This window comes from Rana temporaria, chromosome 1, assembly GCF_905171775.1.
Source record: "Rana temporaria chromosome 1, aRanTem1.1, whole genome shotgun sequence".
NCBI classification, from domain to species: Eukaryota; Metazoa; Chordata; class Amphibia; order Anura; family Ranidae; genus Rana; species Rana temporaria.
Window position 1 is genome coordinate 339,979,333 of NC_053489.1, and position 12,151 is coordinate 339,991,483.

The 12,151-nt window shown below is 40.5% G+C and overlaps 1 protein-coding gene across 3 annotated transcripts in view; it reads left to right on the forward strand.

Annotated features, from left to right (window-relative positions):
• Window positions 1-12,151, forward strand: part of LOC120946830 (myoneurin-like) — a 48,606-nt gene that overhangs the window by 26,589 nt on the left and 9,866 nt on the right. For all 3 annotated transcript variants that reach the window (XM_040361583.1, XM_040361604.1, XM_040361593.1), the window contains one exon: window positions 8,278-8,404. In XM_040361583.1, the coding sequence (XP_040217517.1) occupies window positions 8,278-8,404 (127 nt within the window). The remainder of the gene's footprint in view (window positions 1-8,277; window positions 8,405-12,151) is intronic.

Sequence of the window (12,151 nt, forward strand, 5' to 3'; positions counted from 1 at the left end):
CCCTTATACAAAACTGTTAAAAAAAAATCACCTAATGTAGACGTGCTTTAGGGAAAATTAACACATATGTACAGTTGTGTTCAAAATTATTCAACCCCCCAATGCTGTAAAGGGTTTTAGGGAATTTAGTGTACATTTGTAATTGTATTCAGAATGAAATCCTACAAGGACTTCTTAAAGAAGCATATGCAACTAAAATGACATCAATCGGTTTTGTAATACAGTAGTAAATATTTATTTTGTGAATTCTTCATTTACACAATTATTCAACCCCTTAAAGACTACCACTCTGAGGAACAGAGGTTCATTGAAGTTCAATTTCAATCAGGTATTGAAAACACCTGTGGATGTCAGGGAGCAGCAATAAAGCCTAATAAGCATTAATTAGGCAGCTTTAAAATGACTGTGATACTCAGCTCCTTCTAGACATTTACTGGTGTGGTTACAAACATGGTGAGGTCAAGGGAATGGTCCAGGAAGACAAGAGAAGAGGTGATTACTCTTCACAGGAAGGGCAATGGCTATAAGAAGATTGCAAAGATGTTAAACATACCAAAAGACACCATAGGAAGCATCATTCACAAATTCAAGGCAAAGGGCACTGTTGAAACGCTACCTGGTCGTGGCAGAAAGAAGATGCTGACTTCGACTGCTGTGCGCTACCTGAAGCGTAGAGTGGAGAAAAGTCCCCGTGTGACTGCTGAGGAACTGAGAAAATATTTGTCAGATGTGGGTACTGAAGTTTCTGCTCAGACAATACGGCGCACACTGCGTAATGAAGGCCTCCATGCCAGAACTCCCAGGCGCACCCCCTTGCTGTCTCCAAAGAATAAGAAGAGTCGACTGCAGTATGCCAAAAGTCATGTGGACAAACCACAGAAGTTTTGGGATTGTGTTCTGTGGACTGATGAAACTGTTTGGGCCCATGGATCAACGCTATGTTTGGAGGAGGAAGAACAAGGCCTATGATGAAAAGAACACCTTGCCTACTGTGAAGCATGGCGGGGGTTCAATCATGCTTTGTGGCTGTTTTGCTTCTGCAGGTACAGGGAAGCTTCAGCGTGTGCAAGGTACCATGAATTCTCTTCAGTACCAGGAGATAGTGGATAACAATGTGATGCAGTCCGTCACAAACCTGAGGCTTGGGAGACGTTGATACCTTTCAACAGGACAATGATCCCAAGCATACCTCCAAGTCCACTAGAGCATGGTTGCAGATTAAAGGCTGGAACATTTTGGAGTGGCCATCGCAGTCACCAGACTTAAATCCGATTGAGAACCTCTGGTGGGACTTAAAGAAAGCAGTTGCAGTGCGCAAGCCTAAGAATGTGACTGAACTGGAGGCTTTTGCCCATGACGAACGGGCGAAGATACCCGTAGATCGCTGCAAGACACTTGTCTCAAGCTATGCTTCAAGTTTAAAAGCTGTTCTAACTGTAAAAGGATGTTGTACTAAGTACTAAGATTGAATGTCACTTGGGGGTTGAATAAAACTGGTAATGATGTAAGCACAGAAAAGACATTTGTGGTTATTTTATTATAAATGTTATGTTATATTTATCTGACCTACACGTGCCTCTTTGATTTAATTGTAAGCAGGATGACTGAATGATCAAAATCAATGTCAAACTGGCCAAAACAATCAATTTCAGTGGGGGGTTGAATAATTTTGAACACAACTGTATGTGTATTGTTTTAGGAAATGGTTTTGTGTAGAGCAATGCAGGTACCCTGCACAGAGTCAAACCCTACTTGAATACCTTTGGGATAAATTGTAACACTGGTTTTAATCCAAGTTATCTTATGCAGTATCAGTATCTGACCCCACAAATTCTCTTTTGGTTGAAGGGGTGTAATAGAAATAGTGTGTTTTATGTTAGAGGGAAGAATTTGCTATTGTTCTTAGTCTGTCAGAAAGCCTGTAGAACGGTTCCATGCCCTAGCCACAGCTATCAGTTCTGTAAGTGCTCTTTCAATTAAGAAATCTGAACAATGGGGGTAATCCACAAAGATCCGGCGTAACGTAAATTTTACCATTTAAGTTACACTGCCTTAAAATTTCTACCTAAGTGCCCGATCCACAAAGCACTTACCTAGAAATTTTTGGCTGTGTAACTTAAATTCCGCCGGCGCAAGGCATTCCTCTTTTCATGGGGGCGATTCCCATTTAAATTAGGCGCGCTCCCGCGCCGGCCGTACTGCGCATGCTCGTGACATCATTTTCCCGACGTGCATAGCGCGAAATTACGTTACGCCGACCTTTGTGGATTGCGACGGGTCAATAAAGTTGCGTCGGGAAAAAAAAAAAAGATACGGCTAAAAAAAAAAATTCAAAAAAAAAAAAAAAATTTGAAACAAAAAAAAATCGCGTCGCTGGACAGAAGGGTCTGTTTTTACAAGGTGTAAACAGTTTACACTTTGTAAAAGCAGCCCTAATTTTGCGTTTGCAAACTAAAACTTACAGAGAAAAAACGAAGCGTAAAAGCTTTGTGGATCTCCGTAAGTGCTAATTTGCATACCCGAGGCGGCATTTCGACACAAAATGCCCCCAGCGGCGGATGCGGTACTGCATCCTAAGATCCGGCAGTGTAAGTCCCTTACACATGTCGGATCTTCTGCCTAACTATGGAAAACTGATTCTGTGGATTAGTTCCATAGTTAGAAACAGGGATACGACGGCGTAACAGCAGTTACACCGGCGTATCCCTTTTGAGGATCTGGCCCAATGTGCTTGCAGTAAGATGGTGTACACCTCTCCAAAGTAATCTCATAATCCATATCATGTTGGAAGTGGTACTTATTAGACATTGGGGTAGATTCACAAAGGAATCTCCAGATACGCCGTAGTATCTCTAAATCAGGCCGGTCGTATCTATGCGCCTGATTCATAGAATCAGTTATGCACAGATTTCTATTAGATCCGACCGGCGTAAGTCTCTTACGCCGTTGGATCTTAACTGCATATTTACAATGGCCGATAGGGACGTGTACGCTGATTTACGCCTAGAATATGTAAATCAGCTAGGTACGCGAATTCACGAACGTACGCCCGGCCGACGCAGTACAGTTACGCCGTTTACGTTAGGCTTTTCCCAGCGTAAAGTTACCCCTGCTATATGAGGCGTACCAATGTTAAGTATGGCCGTCGTTCCCGCGTCAAAATTTTAAAAATTTACGTCGTTTGCGCAAGTCGTCCGTGAATGGGGCTGGACGTAATTTACGTTCACGTCGAAACCAATGACGTCCTTGCGGCGTACTTTGGAGCAATGCACACTGGGAAATTCCACGGCGTTCGTGAAAAATGTTAATCACGCCGGGTCAGGGTTAATTTACATAACACACGTCCACCTCTTCACAATTTGAATTAGGCGGGCTTACGCCGGCCTATTTACGCTACGCCGCCACAACTTTCTTTTAAGAATACGGCACTTGCCTGTAAAAGTTGCGGAGGCGTAACGTAAATAGAAACTCCATTCTACGTGAATCTACCCCATTGTCTTTTAATTAAATATTTAAAGATCAACTTGTGTGATTTTTTCCCCCTGAAAATATTGATTCAACATTTGCGGCAACATTTTTAGTAATTTTAATACTGCCTTTATTTTGACCACTTAGCTACATTTTTCATCCCACCTAGCTAAAAAGAAACTAGGGAGGACACTGCATATTTTTTTAATATACACTTACAATTATGTACATGATCTACAGATTTTCTTGTCACTACTGAGTGAACCTAATTTGACCTAAAATGAAAAAAAAAACGAACTCAACACTGCCCTACAACTGGGCTCTCCAAACTTTCTGAACTAAGGGTCAGTTTATTGTCTTTCAGACATTGAGGGGGCCGAACTGTGGCCTTTGGGAGTAGAAAATACCCCGACATTAATGGGAGTAAACAATGCCTCATTATTGGTATTGCTGGGAGGAATATTGCCCCATTTTTGGTATTGGGGAAGAAATAGTGCCCTGTCGGTGGTGTCATTGGGAGGGATAGTGCTCCATTATTTTTGTCAGGGGGAGGAATAGTTCCACACTATCTGTGTCAGGGGGACAAATAATGCCCCATCTTCAGTGCCAAGGGGCAGGAATAGTGTCCCAAGGGCCTGATAAAGACTAGAAAAGGGCCACATTCGGCCCCCAGGCCACAATTTGGAGACCACTGCCATACAAGAACCAGTGTTCTTGTTCAGATTGGTCCTCTTGAATTCTAGGTTTATGCTTAACATGAAGCCTCAAGTCAAGATTAGGCCCCACCTCTTCCTGATGCTAAGCCCTGTCTGATGTCGAGCTGCCAAAGTTTAAACTCACAGAAGTTTTGTCCCTTCTGTCTGCAACATGTATCTCATGTATACAGAGGAGGCATCAAAGGCCTAATAGACCTTCCATAAAGAGAACCTGTTTCCACAATAAATGAAAATCGTAATAAAAACTAGAAAACGAGTACCCTGTCTGTATATTGTATACGCCAATATAGCTTTTGGCATTGTGTGTAATAACCTAAACATTGCCTGTTCTGGAATGGACATACTTTTGCTCGTTAATATATGCGGTCATGTTTTAAGTTCATTAATTGGGTCTTTTGAGGTAGTTATGTACCAGATTTGCCCACTCTTCTAGGTAGATTTGCTCCAGGTGATTTCACTAAGTGACACGTGTGCAGAAATGTTTTAACATTTTTGAATTATATCCTCAGTTAAATTGGAAATCTGCAATAAGGTACAAATATACACATTAGAACAGGATACAAACAAAATCCAGTGCATATTAGGTGTGTGTGTGTTTGTATATATAGTGTTATTATACGGTGTGTGTGTATATATAGCTGGAATGTGGAATAATTATGTCAGAGGAACTTTTCATTTTTATTTCCCAGATATGACTTGACAGAAAATGAATAAACATTTGTGGTAATGTGTTACGACTTCCTCTAGAACTCCCTATGATATTTTGAATTAATGCGTCCGCATTTGTTCTCTTCTCCCAGGATGCAGAATTGTAATAGATTCACACACAAAAAAAGTCTTTCACTTTGCTCAGGAAATGCAGCCTAGCTTTACATGGCAAAGGGCAATTAGATACAGTCAAATATTGTCCAGGTTAAAGACTATTTATTTTCCCACATCTGTCATAGTATAATCTATTTTTTCCTTGCCTATTTAAACAATAATTCATTGTTATATGCAGTCTGCTTTTTGATATTTAGGAATTAAATTTGCTTTGGTAATGAACTGAGAAGTTAATAATCGTTTTGCTTTGCAAAAAAAGGCAATTACAGCCTGTCAAGATGTTTAGTGTCGGAGTTCATCTGAGTACTGCAGATGTCTTAGAAGAACATTTGGTAGGTGAAAGGGTGAATTCTAATTAGAAATAAAAAAAAGGTTTTTGTCACAGACATTATTTAGTCACAAAGACAAAGGAAGCACCTACCCCTCCCCTATCCATTTGTCAATTCCGTGGGATATTCTCTTGTCATGAATGCTAGTTTTTTTTTTTTAACCTGGAATCTTGTTTGGCATAGTATAGAATCTTCTTCCTCTGTGAAATTCAGTGTGAATTGTAAAAAGGAGGAAGAATTTACATGAGTTCCCCTCTCTCTACCCTTACTTTGGCCTCCCATGGGACCTATGTGACAACCTCTTCCCATATTAGAAATCAAGGCTATTGTTTACATTCTCTGAAATAAGAAAAAAAATCCCAACCTACCACCGGATAAAATGCCAAGTGCTTGTTTATCTTCTCACTTGAATACATTGAAAATGCTAAAATAACACTTGGAAAGCTGCCTACTCATTGACCCACAAATATTGGGCAGCTGCCACCAAAAACTCTTGTATGTGTTTTTTTTTTTTAACTGTTTTTAGTTTGGCTCCCAAAATGGTTGAGACTAATTTGAACATGACTTCTAATGAATTTTTCAAGAGAATGTGCATGATACTAAATGTAAAGCCCAATCAAGCCTCTTTTTTTTTTTTTTTTGTGTAAGGCTAAATAAAAGGTTGGGTGCCAGTAGTTATATTTTAGGGGCACTGCCTATCTGGCACTTAGGGTAAGTACTGCGTTTATGAAAAAATCCAAAGGGCTCATTTACACTTGCTTTGACTTTGACACACATTAACCACTTAAGCCCCGGACCAATATGCTGCCTAAAGACCCAAGGGGTTTTTACAGTTCGGGACTGCGTCGCTTTAACAGACAATTGCGCGGTCGTGCGACGTGGCTCCCAAACAAAATTGGCGTCCTTTTTTTCCCACAAATAGAGCTTTCTTTTGGTGGTATTTGATCACCTCTGCGGTTTTTAGTTTTTGCGCTATAAACAAAAATAGAGAGACAATTTTGAAAAAAATTAATATTTTTTACATTTTGCTATAATAAATATCCCCCAAAAATATATAAAAAAAAAAATTTTTTCCTCAGTTTAGGCCGATACGTTTTCTTCTACATATTTTTCGTAAAAAAAAATTGCAATAAGCGTTTATTGATTGGTTTGCGCAAAAGTTATAGCGTTTACAAAATAGGGGGTATTTTTATGTCATTTTTATTATATTTTTTTTACTAGTAATGGCGGCGATCAGCGATTTTTTTTTTCGGTATTGCGACATTATGGCGGACACTTCGGACACTTTTGACACATTTTTGGGACCATTGGCATTTTTATAGCGATCAGTGCTATAAAAATGCATTGGATTACTATAAAAATGCCACTGGCAGTGAAGGGGTTAACACTAGGGGGCGGGGAAGGGATTAAGTATGCCTGGGTGTGTTCTTACTGTGGGGGGGGGGGGGTGGCCTCACTAGGGGAAACACTGATCCTCGGTTCATACATTGTATGAACCGAAGATCAGCATTTCCCCTGCTGACAGGACCGGGAGCTGTGTGTTTACACACACAGCTCCCGGTCCCCGCTCTGTAACGAGCGATCGCGTGTGCCCGGCGGCGATCGCGCCCGCCGGGCACACGCACGGGAGTCGGGGGCGAGCGGGGGGCATGCGCGCGCCCCTAGTGGCGGCTGGGAGAGAGGACGTTATACTACGTGCTCTCGCCCAGCCGAGCCAACTTGCCGATGTAGAACGGCGGTGGGCGGTCGGCTAGTGGTTAAATGAAGCTTGGCAAATGCCCTGTGTGTATTGATTTTTTTTTATTTGTTTTAAAGGGGCCCAGTAAAGCCCTAGCTCATTAGTACCCCTGTTCAGCAGATTCCCAGCTCATTAGTACCTCTATTCAGCAGATCCTGCAGGTCACTAGTATCCCCATTTCTCAGCTCATTACTATCCCTGTTCAGCATATACGCAGCTTATTGGTAACCCCAGCTCTGCTGATTTCCCCACTCAGTAGTAACTTCCAGGCCTAATGACCTCCCGCTCATTGAAAACGCCTACTGCGTCAACGTGTTTTTTAATGCTTCTATGATAATGTTTTAATGAGGCTTGGTAAATGCCCTGTGTGTGTTTTTCTATTTGTTTTAAAGGGGCCCAGTAGAACCCTAGCTCATTAATACCCTTGTTCAGCAGATCCTCTAGCTCATTAGTATACACCCTCAGCAGATCCCCAGCTTATTAGCACCTCCAGCTCTGCTGATTCCCTGCACAGTAGTAACCCCCAGCTCTGCTGATCTGCTTCTCAGTAGTAACCCCTAGCTCTGCTGATCCCTCACTGATTAGTAACCCCCAGCTCTGCTGATCCTTCATAAGTGGACAATGTAAAAGTGTACCCAATGCTGCAATTCGAAGCAAGTGTAAACAAGCCCTAAAAAAATCAAAACATTTTTGACTGATGTGTTTTTTTTTTAAAGAATAAAGTGCCTTCATGGAGCTGTTCTACTGTGAACGTCTTCTATGCTGTCAACAGAGCTGTAGAAGCTGATGTCCGTAGAGGGTATGGACCCGGTGGGGATACGTAGCCAAGAAAAAAATGTTTCTCCTGGCTGTGGATAGGTGCAATAAAAGGAATCGGTGAGCCAGGTTACAGTTACTTTGCTAGGACTACCGTAATTAAAGGGCAAACAATAATTACCGGTAACCACTATGTTGCTTATAATGAATGTTTTATTAGTATAGCTGCTTTTTTAGCCATTGGTTAGTAAAAGTGACTTCAGACAACATTTGTAGACCGCTGATGAAACTGGAATAATGTACAAAGGACATCATTTTATGTTATCCTCCACTGTTCTCCAGTGCAATCATGTGATAACACTACACAGTCAATGGATATAAGACTGCATGAATATGAGCAAAAGACATTTATATACAATTTGTATTATTGAGCATTTCTTTGTTGCAGGTGATCTTACCCAGCATGTCAGAGTAAAACACATAGAAGCCGCTACAGGAAAACCGCCTTTACTCCAGTTGTGCGAGTTTTGTGGCCAAGCAGTAAAGCACTATAAAAGTCATAAAATATTTTGCAGGTACAAATAAAGCATTGTTCGAATGTCTTTGACCCATGCAGCTTGGTGTAGGTACACTTTTATTTTTTAATTTTCTGCTGTGACCCCAGTCTTATCCTCACTTGTCCCTCATCCAGCAAAATATTGTCAGTGAGGTTGCAGAGTGACTTGTCAAAATCTTCCCAGGTAGGTCCGCACATGTACTCCTCTTCATTACAATGTAGAGTTAGTCTGGAGAACAAACTCTCTATTGGGTTGAATGAGAGTGCAAAGCAAGGAAAGTTTAGACAAGCCAGTGTCATTGGTGATATGGCGCAAAATTTGGGACAGGTAAAGATAAAAAGGCAGCAAATTGAGTTTTTTGCAAGCAATGTGATTTATTATTATTATTATTCATAAGTGGACAATGTAAATGTTAATGCATGTACACCAATATCATTTTTTATGTATTCAATAGACAAAAAAATTAAGTTTTTAAAGTTAAGTTAAATAGGAATACATTTTTATTTAAACACATTTTTCCAACTTTTAAGGTTTCTTTAAAATGGTATTAAACTCCAAACTAAAAATGTAACAGATTACTTACTACCAAGATGTGACGGCTGCATTTGTTTTCTTTTTTTTTTCTTCTGTTTACACCTATAAATCTGGGCAGTAACACACCACCTGTATTAGAGTATCTACATTCTGGATGAAAAAACACCTTTGGACAGCAACATTATTAGTCAGGGAAAGGGGAGCGATAGATGCATTAGCAGATTAACATACACTAAACAAAGCCAAGCTCCAGCTAACACATTTTAAGCTGTAAGGCCCCTTTCACACAGGGTACATCCGCTAGACAGTCCTTTGAACTTTGTTGATGTTTTCTAGGATGTATCTTCTACATATAAAATCCTGAAGTAGTTAAGGATATTAGTACAATGGTTTATCTTATCTACAGAACAAGTATGCATTTGTTTGCTAAAATCTTTGCTATATATATATATATATATATATATATATATATATATATATTTGGAAAAACTATTTGTAGGGGTTTTAGGATAATGTGGTAGTAAAGATGGTCTCGGGCTCGTCCGAATCGAACCTGCCAGGAAGCCGGCAATGCACACCGCCATTCATGGGCAGCATGTGTATGTGCAGCTGCCGGTCAGGAAATGCCTCACTGCTTATGATTGGTGGTGTGCAGTGACGGCTTCCTGGCAGGTTCGATCCAAACACTCCCACACCCATCAGGCTGATCTTTCATTTATTATTAAAACTAAGGCTAGCAGTACATTTTGTTTAAAGTATCAAGTAGTTTAGGTGTACCCAAGTGCAGGTATACATGCACACTGTGTGCACAATTATAAGTCACGTTGTATTTTTGAGGATTACAGTGATTGAACAACTAAAATTCTCTCGGTCAATCCAAAATGTTACTAAACCTCAAACTTGAATATTTAATAAAAGTGAGGTTTTAGCTTAATTAGGAAAATATCTATCTGTGCACAATTATTGGGCAACTGTTAGGCTTGGTTCACACAGGGGCGACCTGTTATGCCCTGTACACCCGATCGGTTCGTCTGATGAAAACGGACAGATTTCATCGGACGAACCGATCGTGTGTGGGCCCCATCAGTTTTTTTCCCATCGGTGAAAAAAAATAGAACCTGTTTTAAAATTTTCGATAGAAAAGAAACGATCGTCTGTGGGGAAATCCATCGGTCAAAAATCCACGCATGCTCACAATCAAGTCGACGCATGCTGGGAAGCATTGAACTTAATTTTTCTCTGCACGTCGTTGTTTTACGTCACCACGTTGGACTTTTAACCAATGGTGTGTAGGCAAGACTGATGAAAGTCAGCTAATCAGATATCTGATGAAAAAATACATCGGTTCGTTTTCATCAGACGAACCAATCGTGTGTACAGGGCATTAGGTGACTTAGCTTTCTGACAAGTCACACTCCATTCAGTGCAATGGAACCGTTCTAATCGAAGCGACTCAAGTCGCTCCAACTTAGAAAAAGGTTCCTGTGCTACTTTGGGGCGACTTCAAGGCAGCTTGCATTGACCTCTATTACAGAAGTAATTTGCAAGCCGCGTTGAATTCACGATGTGCGGGGCAGCCTCAGAGTCGGACAACTTTGAAGGCGCCCCAGTGTGAACTGAGACACAGTGTGCAGAATTATTATGCAACTAAATTAAAAACAAAAAAAAATCCCATTTCACTGTTTATTTTCATCTGTTAAAGTGAGAATAATAAACAAACCACTCAAAATGTACAAATCAACATTTCGGATATAAAAATAAAATAAAAAAAATAACCAATATAGCCACAGTTTTCAATAACAGTCATAAGCCTTCCATTCATGGAGTGTCAGTTTCTTGATCTGTTGATAATCAACTTTTTGTGCAGCAGCAACCACAGCCTCCCAGACACTGTTCAGAGAGGTGTACTGTTTTTCTTCACGTAAAACTCCTGTTTAAGAAGGGCCCACTAGTTCTCAATAGGGTTTAGGTCAGGTGAGGGAGGGGGCCATGTCATTAATCTTTTATCTTTAAGGCCTTTACTGGCTAGCCACGCAGTGGAGTACTATTTACTGTACCACTGCTTGAAGAAAGTGTTTTCTAAAAACTGGCAGTAGGTTTGGGAGTTGATTTTGAGTCCATCTTCAACCTGAAAAGGTCCAACTAGCTCATCTTTAATAATATCCCATACCACTACCCCACCTCTGTCAAAGTGGAGCTCTGTGCCTATTACTGATCTAGCCACAGGCCCATCTGTTTGGTTCATCAGTCCCTAAAACCTGTCTTCAGATATTTCTTGGCCCAGTCTTGACGTTTCAACTTATGTGTCTTGTTCAGTGGTGGTCGGGTTTCAGCCTACCTTACCTCAGCCATGCCTCTAAGCACTGAACACCTTGTACTTCTGGGCACTCTAGATAGGTTGCAGTTCTGGAATATGACAGCACTGGAGGATAATGGGTTACTGGTAGCTGCACGTTTTATTCTTCTCAAATCTTTGGCAGTTAACTTGTGTTTTTTTTTTTTTCCTCAACATCTTTCTTGCGACCCTGTTGACTATTTGCAACAACGTTTGATGGTTCTGTGATCATGCTCCCCAATATCTTAGCAATTTCAAGAGTGCTGCATCCCTCTGAAAGACCTTTTTTTTTAAATTTTGGACTTTTAAGAGCAAGTTTAATCTCTTTTTTGGCCCATTTTGCCCATGGAAAAGAAGCTGCCTTTTATGCTCACCTTGATATAGGGCAGTGATAGCAAACCATGGCACCCCAGATGTTTTGCAACTACATTTCCCATGATGCAGTAACAGAGAGATAGTGGAGTTGGGACTTTAACCACTTCAGCCCCGGACCATATTGCTGGTCAATGACCGGGCCACTTTTTGCGATTCGGCACTGCGTCGCTTTAACTGACAATTGCGCGGTCGTGCGACGTGGCTCCCAAACAAAATTGGCGTCCTTTTTTCCAACAAATAGAGCTTTCTTTTGGTGGTATTTGATCACCTCTGCGGTTTTTATTTTTTGCGCTATAAACAAAAATAGAGCGACAATTTTGAAAAAAAATCAATGTTACTTTTTGCTATAATAATTATCCCCCAAAAATATATATAAAAAAAAAAATTTTTCCTCAGTTTAGGCCGATACGTATTCTACCTATTTTCGGTTAAAAAAAAATCGCAATAGCAGTTTATCGATTGGTTTGTGCAAAATTTATAGCGTTTACAAAATAGGGGATAGTTTTATTGCAATTTTATAA